This window comes from Triturus cristatus, chromosome 4_1 (genome assembly GCF_964204655.1).
Source record: "Triturus cristatus chromosome 4_1, aTriCri1.1, whole genome shotgun sequence".
Lineage (NCBI taxonomy): Eukaryota > Metazoa > Chordata > Amphibia > Caudata > Salamandridae > Triturus > Triturus cristatus.
In genome coordinates this window covers 229,053,207-229,074,591 of record NC_140585.1, presented here as the reverse complement: position 1 = coordinate 229,074,591, position 21,385 = coordinate 229,053,207, and the positions used below count along the sequence as shown (strand labels likewise).

At 44.2% G+C, this 21,385-nt stretch overlaps 1 protein-coding gene across 1 annotated transcript in view; it reads right to left on the bottom strand.

Annotated features, from left to right (window-relative positions):
* Positions 1 to 21,385, bottom strand: part of TMEM178B (transmembrane protein 178B) — a 652,763-nt gene that overhangs the window by 373,979 nt on the left and 257,399 nt on the right. Inside the window, exon 2 of the mRNA XM_085651933.1 lies at positions 9,471 to 9,584. Coding sequence (XP_085508059.1) covers positions 9,471 to 9,584 — 114 coding nt within the window. The remainder of the gene's footprint in view (positions 1 to 9,470; positions 9,585 to 21,385) is intronic.

The window sequence follows — 21,385 nt, the reverse complement described above, 5'->3', positions numbered from 1 at the left end:
ACTCGCATAATTGTCTGGCGACAACTACACTTTCACGTGAAAGCATAAACAGGACTGGACAGCTCGGAATTGCACCAGTTTTCTACGTGCCCAAAAGTATCGCACATGAGAAACACAAAAGCCACACATATAGACACTGCAAACATACAAATATTACTCATACGTAAACATACTGAAAATGTAGCCGCTGTGCTTGTGGTCTAGGCCCAGTTCCCTTAACATAGTTCTCAGAACCTCGAGCTAGTGGATGGGACCTATTTCAGACAGCCAGGATTCCAAACCTTGCAACCTCATCAGTCGATGAATGGACACTTAGAAGGGGTGACCTTAGCCTTGCAGTGCTGCTGCCATCTTGTTCACCATGTGATATAACTTGCACTCCATGCATTGCTATTGCAGCAAGCCCTTTTGATCTCACTGTGCACTCTGAGCGCATCATATACTTGAGACCTCTCACCAGAACTCGTATAATGTTATGCTGTCCTAGGGCCGTAACACACAGTGTGACGAGGAGTGCAGAGGAGCTGGCGCAGACTGTTTACACCGCTGGAACACTTTGTTTTTATCGAAGGGAACGCAGACACTTGTGTTTCTATATTTCTTACATTGATCTGGCCAGCGCAAAATGTGTAATGGTGGATTCACAAGGGGGACTTTCCTCATGTGTATGTGGGCGTGGCTCCCTGCAAAGGACAGGACACCTTTGCAGCCTTGGTGTAGTATAAATGCAGCTGCCAGGGCAAACATTCTGTAAGGAGTTGTAACTGATTGTGTGCCACGAGGTGGAAAGAATCCCCCCAAGCAGGTAGGTGCAGTTAAACAGTGTGCCCACCTATGTAGGGATCCTTGACCCCTCTTGAATATATGGCAGGGTCTGCTCAGGGTCCTGTTTGAAATGTGTCTCTCACTTATGTGCTCTCCACTGAGAGCATTCGCGCTTGTGCATATTTCTTTAAAACATTGGAAGTACTACCCTGTTTGCACTGGGAGCACATCATTAAAAGTGTGCTGAGGAGCAGACAGCACTTCCATTATAAAGACCCTGGTCTCTCACTCTGTAGTCCTGCCACAGCATACCATCCCTGGCTGTCACTGTGTGTTTCCAGCACTGTCTGCAGTCTCTCCATTTCTCAATCCACTTGTAGCACATCATGTTCTCAGCACCGCTGCCCCCAGAGGACAGAAAACGAACAAGCAACTCAAAATAACAATACGAGTTATGTTATGTTCGTTGTAAGGACATTTACGAGCAGCAGGCTTGAATACTGCTTAGCCCTCCACAGAATACAAGAAAGAGAGGTTTCTTCTGCAAGCTAATAGGTAAACCGCATCTCTGAATTTTACTAACTCTTTGTCGAAATCATCAATAAAATCGGGCTACAGCGCAGAAAAATCTACAAACTCTCCTTTAGAAGTGTAAGTTGCTCCATCGCCATTACACTTTTATTGCTTCTGGATAATTGTATGTGGGTAGTGACATGAGAAACACAAACTATTTCATCTGCAGGATGCAATACACAAATACATCAACATTTCTACACAACATATATATCGAAATCGAACCAAAATTATGGCTTCGTAAGTTAAATGATCACTGCTGATATCTGCACTGCTCTGCAAGTCAAATGTTCAAATCCCTGCAAAACAGACAGCCTTTGCGCATTTCGAGGTCGGCAATTTGATCACCATTAATCTGGTATAGTAACACTGTGCATTTGCAGGGCTTACAAACGGGAAAACAACACATACACACACACAACCACACACAACCACACACACACACAACCACACACACACCCACACACACATAAACACACACACACTCAACCACACACACTCACACACACGCAACACATACACACACCACACAACCACACACACACAACCACACACATACACAACCACACATACACAACCACACATACACAACCACACACACAACCACAACCACACACACAACCACACACACACAACCACACACACAGCCACACACACAACCTCACATACACAACCACACACACACACTACCACACACACAACCACACACACATAAACACACACAACCATACACACACAACCACACCCACAACCACACACAACCATACACACACACAACCACACACACAACCACAACCACACACACACAATGACAACCACACACACAAAGGGAGGAGCTAACTGTAGCAGGACCTTTGGCTCGATCAGGACAGCAGAACCACCAGAAAAGGAACCCCTCAGCATGACCTGGGCAGCAAGAAAATGTCACTGGAGACATTGTGATCCTATGAACAATAGTGTCATCAATGATCTAATCCAAACTGTAAACTGTGACAAATATCATCCCTATATATTCCAGTACCACAAAAACAGCAACAAGCATTGGCATAGCCAATAGGTCTCGCCTTTGGGACCTTATAAGTGTTTTGTCATGCAACAGTTGTTGTTGCACCAAGGATATTGTGCTGCATAACTAAATACTTATAAGGTCCCAAAAGCGAGACCTATTGGCTATGCCAATGCTTGTTTGGGCTTGTAGTGTAGCCTTTCCCAGCATATGTTTTAGCCTTCAAGTCCCAGTAAGAAATGTGCTGCGGCTTTCACGTAAAGTAACCTTCAAGATGCAGTACCAGTTTGGTTTGGAAACTTCGGACCCATCACACAGAGTATTTCAAATGAGCTCACAAAAGTCAGATGAGTTAAACACCAGCACATTTCAACAAGGGTAGGCCACCAATCTTAATTTCTTATTTATACCAAAACTCAATTTCAGCCTCTCAAAATGTAGATCCCGCTAGCTGAATGGACCCCTCCTCTGAAATGCGGTTTCATACCAACCCACAGCCTCCTCCCCTCCCCGAATGAAAGCACACCCTCAAATGAAACCTATAAATGCTGAAAAGCAATGCAGTATGCCTATCTTTGCACAGTGTACGATCGACCTGTATTAGTCTGGCACTGCCGGATGGGTCATCTCTAAAGGTCCAGTACTTGGGCTGCTTTTTTTGTTCATATGAGCCATGGCAGGCCCAAACATACCATCTCATCCCATGTTGGCCGATCTGACAGTGCCAGAGTGCCCAACAGGTCAGTTTAACACTGGTCCCCCGTTATTCACTACCCAAGACAATGGGCCCGATTCACAGAACTAACTTAAGACAAAATCCTAAACTTACTACCATTTTGGTATTCACAGAAGGCACTTACTCATTTTGGTATTCACAGAAGGCACTTACTCATTTCGGTATTCACAGAAGTTAGGAGTCCTAACTTTAGGACTCCTAAATGCCTTCTGTGAATACCGAAAGTCTTAAAATTAGGATTTTTCTCAGTTTAGTAGTAGTATAGTTAGGACTCCTAACTTTAGGACTCCTAAATGCCTTCTGTGAATTCCGAAAGTCTTAAAATTAGGATTTTTCTCAATTTAGTAGTCCTAAATCTAAACTTAGGACTACTAAATTGAGAAAAATCCTAATTTTAAGACTTTCGGTATTCACAGAAGGCATTTAGGAGTCCTAAAGTTAGGAGTCCTAACTATACTACTACTAAACTGAGAAAAATCCTAATTTTAAGGCTTTTGGTATTCACAGAAGGCATTTAGGAGTCCTAAAGTTAGGACTCCTAACTTCTGTGAATACCGAAATGAGTAAGTGCCTTCTGTGAATACCAAAATGAGTAAGTGCCTTCTGTGAATACCAAAATGGTAGTAAGTTTAGGATTTTGTCTTAAGTTAGTTCTGTGAATCGGGCCCAATGTAATTATGTTCATACTGTGAAAAATGTTTGCCTGAATCTAGTAAACATGTTTTGTTGTTTTGTTTGTCAGTATCTTCTCAAACTCATCCTGCCTTTACTGGACTCCACTTAATTTTTTATGTAATCACTTCAACTGGCTAGTTGTTATCTACTCTTAGTTGTTATGTAACAATATTGCAGTCGAAATATTGACTTGCAGATATATCGTGACCATTTATTGACTATCAATATATCTTCAAGGTAACTGAAGATTTACCTGGGGTACCCTACTAGTTTGAAGTCCCTGAGTAAACTAAGGTGTAACTCTGGCCCATTGAAGCCTACTTTACAGCAAACCTCTCAGAATGAGGCCTGAGTGTGTAGGTGCACCAACCTTCAGTACGCCTTTGTGAACATAGGCGGGCACCCTGTGTTGTTTCTGTAGGGGGAACCCTTCCTCAGGGGAGTGGGTATAAGTAAACGTATCCCATTCTTGGTTCTCCGTATGGAAGTTCCTATGGGCCCAGTAGGGTAAGTCTGGCGCTCATGCCCTCCCCGGATAGAGCCTCGTCATCAGGCACAAACCCTCTTGTGTTCATGCCTAGAAGCGGGACTTTTCCATAAAGAGTGCTCAGGTGCTGTAGGGGATAGGTTCTGTTGCTGGCCATTACCCCTTGGACAACTGGCTGCCATCTTAGTAAGGGGAGCATTCAGTCTGCTACTCTCTCCTCGACCATAAAGCCTAATGGAAATGTTTTCTTCAGGTACATAGAACATACGTGTGGAAGTGCAGAAGAAATTGCCTTTAATCTCCCTTAATTATCACGCTATACTAGGGGTGGAGATCAACGTTCATGCTTATCTGAAGACAGGGTTTCACCATCTGTGGTGCATTCTTTGAAGTTGCTTCATGACAGGGTATCCAATGTAAGTCCAGCGGGGCTGGGTCCACGTGAGTTTTTCACGAAACTGCAAGAAGATACATTTTCATTCAATGAGTCTAAATTGAGTTGATTTGAAAAATCAGTGGAAATCTTGAAAGTAGAGCATGGATCCATCACTCCTGGACCTTCAATGGACACCCCTACTTTATATCTTGCAGGTAAAAAATGTCTCACTTAGGTAAACTTAACATGTGCATCAACATCTGTTGTTGGCTCTGACATCTGCTGAAAAGAAAACCTCTCAGTGTCAGTTTGTTTCCGGACCCCTGGCTGCCATGGTCTTCAGGATCCCTGAGACTACAGGTGGCAGTGGCAGTGCCAAGGGTACCACAGCGCAAGTCCAGGGCAGCAGCTGCTATACCTGGCTGTCCCTAATTGATGCCCAAAGTGTGATAATTCCTCTTTTTAAGGGTCCCCTCCTCTTGCTGCTCTATAATGTATTTCATAAGAGGCCCCCCGTTGATAGGTGGAAGTGGTAGGTGGAGAGAGTAAGGCTTTCAGTGCATGCAATGAGTCAAGCAGGACTTAACGTGTAGGAAATAATAAGTACAGGGGCCCAAATCTGTTCTAAGGACCTCCGCCAGCGTTGCCGACTGCCCGGGTTGCGCAATACCAAGGATGCCTCTTTTTAATTCCACCTCATGCCTCTTTACGGTGCCTGTCTCTTTATTTCAATCTTGCAGGTTCTTTTTGATACCTGCTTTCTCCCTTTGCAACTGTTTTCCCATCTTTCTCTACCTCCCTTTATCTCCCTTTTCTGCTTTACTCTCCCTCGCTCTTGGTCAAGTCTGATGATGCAAAATAAGTCTTGGACCCCAAAAGCGGCGGTGCCCACCTCTTGCAACCACCAGCACACATTAAGGAACACTGCCATTTATGCAAAAATCCTAACACCGACTCTACTTAGAGGTTGCTTTCAGAGAGGGCTAGCTTGGGTTACTCTAGCCAAGGACTTTAAATTCTGATTGCCTTGAAGCATCTTGCAGCATGCCTACCCATGTGTCCCAGGCCCTCAGCGGAGAGGTGTCCCATGCCCGCCTCCTTTTCCTAGCAGGTTATGCAGAAATGCTGAGTCTGCTCTACTTGTCTCTGAGGTCCGAAATGGGATATCAGACCTGCTGACATCGTCTCATTCCTGCTTAATATGTTTACGTGATGGGGTTTCTAAAGCTGCGCCCCGCCACCCGTACACCCGACAAGACGCGCGATTATTAGCTACATAAATCTCTTTGTCATGGTCGCTTTCTTAATCAAGTTGTTCCTTCTGCAGTCAATTCTCCGTGGGAGTTCATGAATCTAAAATGCCATGCTCTTTACCCTTTGCCATTTCCAGGGCATTCCTTGCCACGCCATAGGAGAATCCGACACTAGCAATTAGATATTTTTCTCAGACCTGAAGTCCTCAAGGCATTGAAATTGGGAGGCTTGTCAAGGAGTAATCGATGGCAGTGAGCCAAGTGCAAGCTCCAGGAGGGACTGAATATGCAGGGTCAGCAGCTGCTGGTCAAAGAGGCGCAGCTACTATATGTGCCAGCGGTGCCGCTGCACAGGTGCCCATGAACTGAGGGCATCCATCATCGTATGATCATCAAACGATTGGCAGCCACGGACCAGTGGTGGTTGAACTTCACCAGGTAATTACGGCGCCTACTTGGCTAGTAGTGCCCACTGTTCAAATTCTAGATAGCGGAGGCCTAAAGTCATCTTTAGCTCAAAGTAGGGTGGTCAGCGTTCTATTATCCGGGCACTTTGCGCTTGTGGAGGCACACTGCGCGCGTGGAGACATCAGAAGATGTTTGCTGGGGAGCAGGAGGAAGCTATAGATCAAGTAGCACATTTTGGGGATTTCAATCTAAAATTCCGTTTTCTAAATTCTAAATTCGGCCATCTTAAAAGATATGACTCGGGCGGAGATTGCGCTTGTCGAGTCTGATGACTTTTCTGTAACATGTGGGTTCAAATCCCTTTACCGTCTCCTGGAGTAAGCCTGGGAGCACTGGGGCTCTTGGGTGGTTTTGCCAGATAAATCTGTTTGCTGGCATAGTGCACCTGGCGTGGGAGACAGGCAACCAGGCACACATTCAAACTTCCACCATCTCTCCCATGGGCATACCATGCACAGAGCGCTATTTCTGGGCCAGATCCGATTTTTGATAAGTCGTTCAAATCAAGGGCTAAGAAAGAAACTATAATGGTCTACCTATCAGCCCAATGTGGCCGATGGTGAATGTACATGGCTCTCTGATAGCAGTAGCCATGTATGCAAATTGCAGATGCTTCAAGCGGGCACTGACCTCCCCCAAACATCGATGGAAGTGAAACGAGGCGAGAGCCAGGGCAGTACGCGCCGCGTCTACTGCAAATCAGGGATGCTACTTTCCTTGCTTGTTCTATTGATACAATAACCCAATGGTGGACTTTGCTTCTCCACTTGCACCACATGGGTACTCGCAGTATTGTGAGGTGTTATATCATCAATAGGGGCTACTATAAACAAAGAGGGTGAATGTATAACTACCTGGAAGGACCCTATACCAAGATGCCTTTCCCTAACATATTAGTCCTTTGCGGCACAAACGTGTCTGATCCACAAAGGGTAACAGGCCTGCACATTCCCATGGCAAGAAATTAATCACTCTGTAGTATGTGAGGGCCAGGATTGGTGTGGGATTTTTGGCATGAGTGCATGGCAGCTTTTTAACAATGGCATACATGTGCACCTTCCAAGCACTCATGCCAGGGCAGCATCATCAGAACTGTATTGGAATTTGGAAGAAAGAAAAAACTCTTACTCTGCCTCTAGAATGGCTCCTAAACTGGTAATGTATTTATTGGAATTATTATAAGACCCCCTTCTGTTGGAAGTCTGCAGGCCTGCTGCAAGCCCTGAGCTGCCTAATGTGTCTGCTGTCTGCCAGAGCCTGAGGTGCTTCAGGAAGAGCCTGGCTCCGAGGACCTGCCTCTCCTGTTGAGCTTGTTTCATGCCCACCTGAGGGTTTGAAGGACCCTTGATGGCTGTGCGTTAGGCTGAGCTCCCTGCAGCTGTTCATCAAGTGATCACAGCCTGTGAGACTGACCTGAAGATGTGCAGCAATTTAAAAATGCATTTGAAACTTTTCAGATAGCTTGAGCCATCTTCAGCACCTGAAAACTCCACAGGAGCTTCCTGAACCCACCTTTTGACAAACTCAGTAGCTATAAGCACTGGTTCTCCTTCTCTTGGGCATTTCTACGATTGAACATCGTTTGCGGCAGATCAATGGCTTTTGAACTGATTTGCCCCAGCATCCAACATCAGCGGCTAACTTTATTCCACACCAAAGTGTCAACTGTTGGTACCCAGCTCTGCGAAGTTCATCATCTCCAACGACCGTTTAAAATGCAACATCACCTGCAGTATAGCCAAGAGGCACCTTCAGTACTGCGAACCAAGGAAACCTAAGTGGGAAAATGCTGTTACCTTGGGAGAACGGACTGTGGCAATAGTCTCCTAATCTGTTTCCTGAAAATCATTTTGAGGCCTTTCATGAAAGCGAAGAGGGTTGTAGCCAGGCAGAGACCGTGGCCTGCGCACCTATGGGTTCTCTAATACTTTCCCTGCCTTCCAATCACAACCATCATCTCAGTCCCTGCCCTGATATAACAATTTCCACATGCTCAATAACCAATAGGGTAATTTATCCTGAGGCAAATGAATAATAGGATTTAGCACCAGGCACCAAAGACTTCCAAGCGCTATTCAAGCAGTGGGTTTCGTTCACGCTATACAAAACTACATGTAAATAACCACCCTAGGGTTGTGTAACTGTGTCATACTGCTGGTTCTTGACAATGGAGGAGCTGCAGCACATCTCAGATAATCTAACTTTTTGTTATCCACATTTATCACATCACCAACCACTCAACTGACCCTCATTTCCAATGTGTCGCCGACTTGTAACCACTTTCACTCTTCCAAGCCAAGCGCTTCCCATAAACTACTGTGAGGTCAGCTGCCCTTCAAACCTTCCCAAGCCTCCAAAAAGACAGTCACCTCCATTGACGACAGTGTGATCACAAACACTTCAGGTCACGCGCCTTGGAGACACAGTATGCTGATAGGTATGCCAACGATTCATAGTGGTTTGTAGATGGTGAAAATATCCCTGCATGCACAAGAAAGTCAGACGGACAGGACTATGTTTGCCCATACCACTGGATCAGATATTGTGCGGATCATATCACCACAGAGGTTCATGTGCTATCTCATACAACTTGAGAACTTCCAGAAACACAAGCTGGGATTCTTGCATATGGACCTAGGACCACACCTACACCTCAGCAGTCCATGAAGGGAGCTGCCCCACCATCAACTATAACACTGAAGAATTAATGTCCCCGCATGCACAACATCACATGGGTGTACAGAGCTTTCACATCACTAGATTCAGTTGGTGACTTGCTCATCCTGCCCATGTATTTACATTGCCTTCTGGTACTTGTAAACAAAACCATAGGTGCCAAGTTTCCCAGGTCCTTGCGTAATGTGCTGCTCCAGTCTGGGTTGCCATCCTGTGAATTGTGGGACTTGTAGTCATCTTTTATAATGGAATAAACAGGACTACATGTCCCAGAATGCAAAAAAATCCTGAAAAGAAGCAGCACTTAATGCATCATCCTGAGAAACTTTGGATGGCTGCCTAAACACCAGCCGAGCACTTATTAACCACAATAGCCGATTCTGAAAGCTATTTGATAATCACAGATGGATTTTGTGAATATAGATGATAAAAATGATGAAGCTCGTAAGACTTACGTAGGGCATGCCACTCGTCCTGGCGGATGGTCTTGGCGATGGAGTAGGTGAGGTTCTTGGGAATGGTGGCAGAGGAGTAGTGGTACTTGATGTAAACACATTGCTCAATTTCACCTAAAGGATGCAGAAACAAGAAAACATGTAATTCACCTCATATTACATCATATTGAAATTCACATAACACTATATTGCATGGCACTGGAAGAGCTGTATAGCTGTCCAGTTTCCCTAGTCCAGGCATGACTAAGTAGGCCAGTCCCGTTTTTTTCTTACAATTCTGTGACTTGTTGTAATATTGGTTTTATCATGACTGCAATTCCCAGAACTATAAGAAAAAAACAGGAATGGCCTAACTAGCCGTGCATGGGTCTGGGAAATTTGCCAGTTATGAGTTAAGGCTTATCACACAGTAATTCATTTTAAACTTCGCCTGTTTTGTATTACTTGATTCCAACTGTGGGAGAAGTAGGGTGCAAACATTGCTCTGCTCGTTTGTGTTTCTTGCCATTAGCTGCACCCTCAGTTCAGCAGTGGGCGTGGTAGACACTGGAACATCAAAATTACTATTCTAACTCCAGTTCTAGAATATTTAGGGAAAAAGCAACTTTCCCACAAATATTCCAGGAGGCTTATTTACTATCATAACTCCAGTCCTGGAATATTTTGGGGAAAGCTATACATTCCCCAAGGAAGAGTCAAAAAGTATTAATTTTGAATGGCAGAAAGTGCTGCCCTGAGGGCGCTGCTCAAGGCAAAAACACTAGGAAAACCCACTGTTCCCGAGAGGCTGCTATTGCATTGATTACGTTGTGCCACTCAGGAACAATGGCAGCCCTGATTGGTTGCAGAGACAGCGTCCGTACTGCACAGCCATTCCCTGCACCCAGCAGAGACGTTTTAAGACTTGTGCAAAGTGAGCTGTGGCCTGGGGCCCCAGTATTTCTTTGCCCCCCCTTCCATCCCCCCGAAAGAGCCTTCTCTGTTCTGTTGAGAGTCTTGCCCTGATGACCTTCAATAATTCTTAAACATATTGTTTTAAATACCTTTTTACTTTCATTTATTTTTAATGTGTGTGTTGTGTGAGAGTCTATTACAGACATTTTGCAGAGAAATTTTGTGTTTTTGTTTCATGCAACATCCATAAAAATAGTGTCTTTTAGATCAATGCAGGACCTCGCATATGAGAAATGGAGGGTGTTACAGGGATTATCTGTAGTAATATTAAGGAGTTGCTGCTGTGTCACAAAATTGAAAACACACGCCACTACCTCAGAATATTAGATTTAAACACATTCCGAATTTGGGCATGCTTGTGCACTATAAGTGACCTGGCCAAAGAGGGCATGAAAGAACTGGAATTGGATCATAAGTTCAAAGCTATTGTGAACAGTGGCCCACAAAATACGTTTGTCCCCAAAATCCTTAAGATGTCCCTGGCACCCATAGGAGCCGCCCTTTCAAGGTGGGACATCTGCTGCAGTGTGTTGTTAAACTTTGCCTGGGGCAGTGGTTAAGCTGTGTCGCTAAACTTCACCTGCCTTCATGAAGGGTGAATTGTTTCGAATTCGCTTGGCAATGTGAGAGCTGCGCATATCCATAGTCTATAAGATTATAGAGGCTGGAGCAAAATGTAAAGAAAACTCCAAAGAAACCTCTTCTCTTCCTGTAGGGGCATATTAACAAGGGCTTTATCTCCGCTTTTTTGGCTTTAAAAGCCAAAGAAGCGGAGATAAAAATAGCGCCCTATCAACAACAGGGTGCTAACAAGCAAAATCGCATGTTAGCACCCTTTTTCACTACGCTTCCCTTTGCATCTCTAATGAGATGCAAAGTGGGCGTTCCAGACCAAAATAATAGGAGAAATGTCGCTAAGCGACATTTCTTCTATTATCAAGCTTCACGCTAACCCTGTTAGAGACAAAAAAAGCAGCGCTAACCACGGTTAACGCGGCTTATTTACGTCTGCTAATTTTCAGATTTAGCCATGTAATCCAATGGGAGGTTGATTACATGGCTAAGTCCACCATGGGCTATCAACAAGGATATCCCTATCCTTGTAGTTTTATCGCTGCATTACCAGCGATAACCTCCCAAAATGCCGCTATTGCTGGATTTTTTATCGCCTAGGCGGTAAGCGTTGCTAATAACGCGATAAGCAGGCGATATTATCCAGCGATAGTGGGCGTTAAAAAAATTAACGCTAAGTGCCCTTAGCGTGACGTCAGGCACTCTTTGGCACAAGAGGACATCACGTGGTTAAACCCTAGACCCGCTCTTCTGCTGGAAACTGGGGTGTTAGCAAAAAGTGTGAAACTACAGAAGACAAACAAGGTTTCTGGAGCCTTGTTTACATTCTCTGTTCACTTCCTGTTTGTTCTGCTGAAACCAGGAGTAGGAAGGACAGGGTCACAGCGAGGCACCAGAAGGCAAGATAGGGGTACTGCTTCTAACTCTGGCTTCCCCTATTGGATATCTATGAGTAAATAGAAGGTTCCTGAGAAGCTAAGAGGGGCGCAAAGGGTCAATCCTGACATTTTATCTGCAGTCGTAGGGTGTGATGTCACTTCTGTTAGCACTTGCATTTTGGAGGATTGATACCCATGAATCAGAGATGTTATTCAGTGGAGTATCTGCAGGCTGAAGGAGCTCTCTGTCCAAGCGCCATGAATCCAGTGAAAAAAGTGTGTGTGTCTTGGCAAACTATTTATTTTTAGGTTACATAGTTGTGGAGTTAGGCATAATAAATCTATATTGAACAATATATAATTATCTTCGCCATATATTATTTGTCAATACTTTGACTACAGTGTGTAGCACAATATTTCTGTAGTCGTATTCTGATATATAACCATCATCACCTGAATGCAATTGAAAAGCAACTGTCTTCTTGACTAGGTACAGCGCCGCTCCACAGAGAGGCTACGGATTGAAGGGGCAGAAACGCTGAGCAAGCATCAGAGGTACAGAGAGGGAACTGCCTATGATTCTCCACGGTCACAGGTAGACCAGAGGAAGGCCACTGTTGTCTTCTGTCCAGGACGCCACCCTCCCAGAGCTAAAGTGTACATAAGTGATGGATGGAATGCTTGAATTAATGTCATCAACTGGTAATTACTCGAGCTGCATCCCAGTCCATCGTTATTTCGCACACCATGCCACCTCAGTTTGGACCCAGCTATATGCAAATCAGTCTTGACCCTGCTCCAATAGGAGCAGACCAGTCCGAACTACCAATCCAGGTCTTCCCTAAACCGGAACACATGCAATCCAGGACCGGTTTTGCCCTTATTAAAGGCTCATCAGCTGGATATAGCTTGGTTCCAGTGACACAGTGTGAATGTGACTCCCGTCTGGGCATACCCAGCCCAGATTTGGGTCAATACACACAGACATTTCTGTCCAGGAAGTAAGCCCCTTTCTTCCTTCACCTGTCTGTAAACAGAGGGCCTCAAATTCCACATCACACCACCAAAGTTAACACCCTGAAAATACTGGGACGGTGGAGAGATGGTTCAAGGTCAGCGAAAGAGTTTACTAAAATATTACCACCATTCCATGTAAAATCAATGTGCCTATCCTGAGAGCAGGCAAAGAAAGTGATTAGGGGCTCATCTCAAACTTGTCCCTGTTGCAGCGCGGTGCAATCTTCATGCAGCGTTATGTGTGGGCCAGTCATTTGCCCTGCACCCGCTGTTCTAGTTGGGGGCGGGGTAACCGGATTGTGCTCAGTGAGGCTTACTATGCCCGCCTCATGCATATACATATGTCAGTCTTCCTGCACACAGCTATGAATGCAGTGCTACAGGCATGCAAGGGACAGCTGACTTTCATGTAGGGGTGGGTGAAAAAATCCTCTCTGCCTGGGGTAATGCAGAGTTCTGGCAAAACTCTGCCAACGGCCGCATGGTAGTGTTTTTTCTCGCACGTAGCTCACCAATGGTAATTTGGTGAGCAGGAATTAGCGTCCCCTAACACAATTTTCGGTGCAAGGCTGGCACCCAGTGAGATTTTATCAATGAGAGTGGTCATGACTGTTCGTGGTGAGAAAGCTACAGCTCAAGTTGAAAATGTACTTGAGCGGCAGCAAAGAGGCAGTGCTCTCTGGGGCGTGCATGCCGCCATTTGCGCTGATTTTGCAACGCGGAACAAGCTCCCGGCGATAAAAATCAGCACAGTATGCCAATTCTGCCCTCTTGCAGAACAGTACAGCATCTTGCAAAGTTTTCAGGTAACTCCACAGAATTCCACGGAGTGAAACTCCGCAAGTTCCGCCCACCCCTACTTTCATGCACCTGTGGCAGGGGTCTTAGTGCCATGACCAGTACTACATGCTAAAAATGGACATCAGCACACAACAGTACTAGCAGACTGCTGCCTCAAGCCTTGAATGCAGACAGCTATTCATGCACAGGGGAAGCAGCCGGGCCGTACTGGGCCACCAGGGTCAGACAGGCCTTTCTTTTTTTATTCCACCAGACATTTCCCCGATGGGCTGGGTTTGAAAGGCCAGGACTGCTCCAGGTGCCTTTGCAATTTCACCAGCATACAACCTGAGGTCAATTGTAGCAGGCACAGGGAGGCTTCAAAGGAGAGAGAGAAAGAGAGGGAGAGAGGGGAAGAGAGAGAGAAAGTGATAAGAGAGTGGGAAGAGAGAGAGGAGAGACGGGGAGAGAGAAACGATGGAGGGTAAGAGAGATTGCGTGATTGAACAGAGGGAGCAGGGCTAGTATCAGCATTTTTGCAAGGGCTGCTTGTGGTTCCCCAGTCTGGCCCTGCTGGCCACTTCCTGGTAGCCTGCAGGCTAGAGGCTGCTTTCAGAGCAGGATGGACTGTTATGAGCCAACCTTCCCTATCTCTACTCAAGGTGCAGGGCTGGTGCAAACCTTTCCGCCAGTACTGATTTGGGTTTCCCATCCAGCCATGGAAGCTACGTACAATGTACGGCATCCACATTAGCTCAAAATAATCCCGCCTCAGGAAAGCTGTAAACATGCAATGCTTCGTCATCGCGTGAGCAGTCACAAACCCCACTGTAGCACAAACATTGAAACAGCGCTTTTAGCCCCACGGTATCCGAGAGCTTTTGCAACAGCTGTCCTTAGGGAGCGGGATATGGATCGGGCTCGAGTTTAGTTCTGAACAGAGCCACGTCATTAATTAGTTTAATATCCAGTGGGAATTGCCTCCATGTTTTTGAGCCAAGGGCTGAAATGGTTTTCCCGCTCAGACGCTGACAGCACTAACAGCGGTTGGAGGTCAGCTCAGTTCTAGCCAATCACAGATGTTTGATTGGAGTCAGTGCTTAATTTGTAAATGAATGAGTGCTGGTGCCCAAAGCTCTTCAGAAGCCTACTGCCTGTGCTTTTAAATCTCAGCGCACTGAATACCAAGGCCGCGTAGTGTTGAACCAACCTCATGTCGCTTCAATCCGCTACCAGACACTCCCTGCCCCTTCATCTCACTTGTGCAGGTTCCTGATTTCTCCCTTTGTTCTTCCATCTTTCTACTGCCTTCCCCTTTGTGCTTTGCTCCCTCTCTTGCTTGCGGTCCCTGTCTGATGAGGAGAAGTGCTGGTCCCAGTGGTTAATTTGTAAAAAAAAAACATAAGTCCTGGGGCTCTCATCAGGAGGCAGCATGCACCAGCCCATTTCTCCTGTTAGCACCACCTACAACAGAACAGAACCACTAACCATGAAATTGTGGAGAGGATGTGGCGTAATAGCCAGAGATGCCGACTTCAGCACTGTGGAACCAAGTTTCGAGTCTGGGCATCGGTTCAACATCATGTGATTCTGGGCAAATTAATCTCCCCGTAAATTAATATGTCCTTAACTGTTCCTCATCAAAAGAGCCGGTGTTGGTGATTAAGTGGCACTGCTTACCACTGAAAACCACCCGCTCAAATTAAGCCCTGGCTTGTCTCCAAAAACAAGTGCATGCAGGCCCCACCAGCAACCACCGGTTCAAACTAAGCACTGGTTGGAGTGTACTGCACTTCCCCAATGAGCTGAAAATGTTCCATGAAGGTATTTATGCATGAGCAGCAAACCGCAGTAATCTATTCTAGGTTTCATTGGACGCAGATACAGAGATATAATCATACAAGGCACATGGACAAATGTGGGGGTTCCATATAGCGCCCAACGGCATTGTTTTGCATTTTCTGTAGTTAATGTATTAACCCGCCCATGATGCCTAAGTGTAGAGTCAATAACCTGGTTCCTTTGCGTACTACTTCCATATTTGGTATTTTAATGTCCTTTCTGGTCACCGCTCAGAAACATCCAACCCACCAAGGAATTTCAAATATAATTAATTTTTCAAAAGTAGTCCTCCCTAGGTACTAAGCATACTCTCATAAAGAAAACAGCTTTCATTTACAACATTTTTTAAACTTATGATTTCTGAAACGTTTCACTAGTTTTATCTCAATTGTCTCTATGCGTTTCAGGAAGGTTTTTGTTCCCATCTTTAGGTGGCTGTGCATTTATATTCCTGATAAAATAAACAACAAAAATCAGACAGAATTTTCTTAGTGTGAGTATATTATTTTCTGTAAAGCTATCCCTGCTTTGGCTCCATCACTAGTTGGTTGTACCATACATAGGCTGATAATGTTCTGCTTGGTGTTACCAGTTCCATTTGGTATCACCATCCCAATCACCAGGCTTTATTTGTGTTTGTGCAGGAATGGGGAATAACATGTGAGCCGCAGAATTACCCGGCCCATCACCACGTGTGATTCCTGAATTTTGGCTCCTTTTTCGCACACATGTGCCACCTGTTTTAGGAGACGCCTACTGTAATACCAAAGTGCCCCGGAGGGACAGAAAGAGGGTGCTTATGCCCACTGTGCCCCCAGGGCCCAGAGTGTAATACAGCCAATAATATTTTACAGCTAGATTGAACTGTATCTCATTTATGACATTTATTTGATGTTTTTGGCATGAACAATCTCGACTACCACGCATATTTTTAGGAAGAACAGTTTCACACAATTTTTACTTTTAAATAGCTTGCTACTCTTAGGGTTTATATCACACACCTTAACCCATCCTAATCTTTCAGAACTACTGTCATGCTGTCACAGAAAAATAAAACCAGCTATCAAAACAGAATCAGTGGCCAGGCCGGGACCTTCTTAGCCAATCCCTACTGACAACCCTTCGTTTTGGGCACTTACCACCATTTGGCCTCAGGTCTTGACCTTTAAGGCAGGCTTTCCTGCCTCATAAACCTGAGTGTTTGACCAAGTTATTTTCCTAATGTGCAGAATCACTTCCTTTACCTCTATTTCTCCAACCCTCCTCCTTGAAGCTGCTGACAGCCCACACTCTCACAACACCACTACTCCCAGCCTTGGTTTCTCTTCTCAACGTAACCTCTTCCTGAATTGCCTCCATGCACCCAGCTTACTTTTTCCCAAAATCACCTGGTAAAGTTTGTAATTGTGTGGGATGGTAATTCTGCAGAACAAATGTGGAATACCATGTAAGACGCCAGGCATTCGAAAGGTTCTGAATGGAGATTGACTGCTCCACGAAACCAATGAAATGCACGCGGCTGCCAACAAAGTCCTCAGCCAATTGGCAAGGCTCGGCCTCTCTTAATTGAAGACTTATAGGAAAAAATTGCTGTGGCCAATTAGCAATATGTTTTGATGGAGATTCAATTGATGCAACTCTCGTCAAAGATTACATCATCACTATTGGTCTTTTCTTCCTTAACATAATTGATGCACCCATTTCATAAAGAGACAATAAAGAACCTTAAAATAGGTTGAAGAATCTCTCTGCCCCCCAAAATCATTTTAAAACCCCAAATCTTTAGTATCCTTGGATTATCACAATGCACACTGTTATAAAAAACAATATTTTAACACCCAATTTCACAAAAGTCTGATAACTTCGACTAATAAAGCACCAATCATCTGCATCTTGGTTATTTCTTAATATCACAGCAGCATTCAACACGATCAAAAGTGGGTTCCTGATCAACAGCCTGAAGACCAGCACGGGCATAGCTGGTGATTTGCCGCCATGGTTTCCCTTAAATCACACCTCATCGACCACCAATAAGTAACCTTCCGATTCCTCCACTCTCAGAGCCTAATAATATGAAATTTCTCTTTATGTATCCCACCTTATATCATAATGTCAAATCAATATTATATAACATCATCAATAATCAAAATAATACATACAGAATGAGACTCCAGTACCTTCATCCTTCAACATTCCTCCAAAGGAATCAAAATCAGCCTCCCAGAATTCACCACAGCCCTTGTGCCAGGTGGAGCACCATCTCCAGCACTGTTTAATGTAAACTCGGTTCCCCAGGGCAACATTTTCTCTATCTTAGATGGCCAAACTAATAGTAAATGGCATGTTTTGATAGCTCCTTCTCTAACATTTTGAAAGCACAAATTGAAGCACTAGTGTTCAGGAACAAGAGCTCTCCATGGGACTCCACCATGGCCATCAGAGCCTGGACCCACATTCACACCAACCAACCATGCCAGGCATTTGGGAATCATCCTGGATGACAAGCTGAACATGACAGCGCAGGTCAACGCTGTCAGCTTTTTCTGCTTCCACATTCTCCACATGCTCCACAAGATATTCAAATGGCTGCCCATGAACACCAGAAGCAGTCACACAAGTCCTCATCACAAGCAGATTAGACTACAGCAACAAACTCTATGCCGGGATCTCCAACCATCTCTTACACCATTTCCAGGCCATCCAGAACGCCGCAGCAATTCTTATCCTTGACCTCCCACACTGCACCCTCATCACACCACACCTCAGAAGGCTCCACTGGCTCTCCCTCGACAAACGCAGCCAATTAAAACTACTCATGACATACAAATCCACACAACATACCATAATAAGCATTAAAATATCTACAAAAGGATTTCAATTAAGCCATCCGAGGTGTGGATAAATGTGGAGGTGTTCTAATCTTGAATTATGTATATTATAATCATGAACCTACACAACAATTAAATGATATATTATGCAACAGTAAACCTCAATGAAGGATATAAAAACACGTGAGACAAAACAAACAATTTTTTGACAAAATGGCATAGTTTGGTAGTTTTAAATGGTTCTGAACTTCATCATCTCAATGTAGCTTCTGCTGAAAATGCCCTTTCTTTATTTCTTGCCTAAGATACATCATACCTTAGAACGCCCTCCAGGGAGACCTATTATCTCTGGCAAGGATTCATTAACTGAGAGAGTATTGGAATTCATAGGCATAGTTATTGCCCCACAGATACAAACACTTCCATCATACACTAAGGACACAACAGATCCAGTTGGTTTCGAAGATGGTCCGGGTCGGCAATTGTGGAGCTAAATTAAAAGTTGTCCTCTGGGCTACTAAGATCAGGAACAACACAGAGCATAAAAAGGCCCCCCTCATATACAACACGCTTAACCAAGAACTGGAGGAGGCAATGCAATGCTCCTGTGCCCGTCTCAATCCATGTTCATCCTGCACATGATCCTTCACCGATCTGCGGACGAGTCACTCCTGAAAACTATGGGACAATATCTTTGAAGGAAGCTTGGAGTGAGCATCTGACAAAGACAGTGGATGATATGAACTAGGATCCTCCTCGGCAGCAATCTCTGGGTGCCTCACTGGCTCTGAAGCCACCACCGCGTGATATTCAGCACATTACCAATCATCTTACAACAACACTGTACAAATTATCCAGCCCATACCCTCCACAATCAGCCTGATGGTATTATATTATAAACATGGCGGCTTGTACGCAATCTCAACGTGTAAACATGTCAGCCAATTTCCTCAAGATAAAAGCCCACACTCCGCTCTATCTAATTATACATGACAAGCTTCTCATGTTAAGATAGCAAAGCATGTGTATACTACGTATATTAATTAGTGTGTGTTTCCAAAGACTAATGTGGTAATCCTCTTTGCAAGAAATGACCGACATAGAGGGCCACCTACCTAACATTATATCTGAGGCGTGCAGCAAACAGCTCCAACTCTCAAACCTTTAAGATCAACGTAACAGCCTTTATTGCAAAGTGGTTCGACCTCCAGCAAAGTGGATTCTTGGCACTCAGAGCAGATACTGATCCGTACCCAAGTCAATGGTGCTCATTTTATCAGTCCTGTCAAAGATGAAAGGCTGGGCGGGACCTCAGGGATTGAAACCTCTGACTACATGGTTAAACACAGGTTCCTGCAGTCGATCGATTAGTCTGTCGATCCACCAGTCATTACTTATGTTCAATATTTATTTTCTGCTTTGTTAATTCGGAACAATTAATTGAAAACTGCTATGCATAAAACCGAGGTTGCTGGATGCATCTATGTTACAAGTAACACCATGTTCGATTCCAGAGCTTTCGTTTATTACTCTAAAGTTTCTGGGACTTATAATGTAAATAAACTAGCATTGATCATTTTGACTTATTGTACATAAACTGTAATTCAACCACCTTGACTTTAAATTCTAGATTCCAGTGATTTGGTGACCTTAATGTCCACTGAAGCTATCTCGTTCACGTGCAGCGCTAAGATCTGGCCTGCACTACGCTAAGCTCAGTTCTAAAATAAAAGAGAAGAAAATGGAGGCTTGGGGACAAGGCACCAAATAAAGATCTCATACGGGATCTGATACAGAATAAATAAGGAGGTTTTTCATTGAGCGGGTATTAGGAAGTAAGGACATGTTCCTGACAAGTTGCACAAATTGTGCCCCAACCATTTTTAGGTTGCGCCTACAGTGTGAAGCCCAGCTAAAGCTATTATTAATAAGCATTGGCATAGCCAATAGGTCTTGTCTTTGGGACCGTCTAAGTGTTTAGTTATCCAGCACAATATCCTTGTTGCAACAACATGAAGTGTTGCATGGATAAACACTTATAAGGTCCCAAAGGCAAGACCTATTGGCGATGCCAATGCTTGTTTTGAGTGAGTGGCTCATGCAGGAAAGCCACTGTGAAGTAGAGATGCTGTGAGTGCTTTTATAGGAGCCCCTGTGACATTGCACCTCTTCAAAATGTATCTTGGGTCTGGTGTAATAGTTCTAGCCCCTATTCCCGTCTTCTCGCACCCAATGCATCCTTAAATGTCCCATGTACAGCCGGGGTTGACACTCCTGTTACCCCTACCCTCCAGTGACACTTTACCTGTCACGGGTGGTGGTGGTGGTGGATGTGGTGGTGGATGTGGTGGTGGTGGACATGGTGGTGGTGGGCGTGGTGGTGGATGTGGTGGTGGTGGATGTGGTGGTGGTGGACATGGTGGTGGACATGGTGGTGGTGGACGTGGTGGTGGTGGATGGGTAAACAGTCATAATATCGAAAAAAAAATATCGACTGGACAGAATATCGAGTTTTTAATATAGAATGGACAGAATATCGAATTGCCAAAATATAGTGGTGAAGAATATCGAAAATCAGGTAAGAAATATCGATTTACATAATATAGAAGTAAGTAATATCGACAGTTATAATATAGTTGTTAAAAATATCGAAATTTTTTATAGTGTTTTAAGTGTTAGTATATGTGTTAAAAGTATGTATTAATTTTGGAATGTATGTTTAAATATTTTTAAAGTAATGAATTTTATGTTATTTAATTTTTGTGTAATTTAATTCCGTAGCGGGTTGTGGGTTTATAGGGGATTAGGGTGGGAAGTAATTTAATGATAGTACATTAAATAATAATTGTTAGGAATTATTAATTATTTTTAATTTAATTTTGCGTTTTACTTCCGTAGCGGGTTGTGGGTTTATAGTGGAATAGGGATGGAAGTAATTTAATTGTTATTAAGTAATTATTAATTGGTATTGAAAATTAATTGGTTGTTGATTAATTATTAATTGGTAAATAATTTGTATTAATTGGTAATTAATTTGTATTAA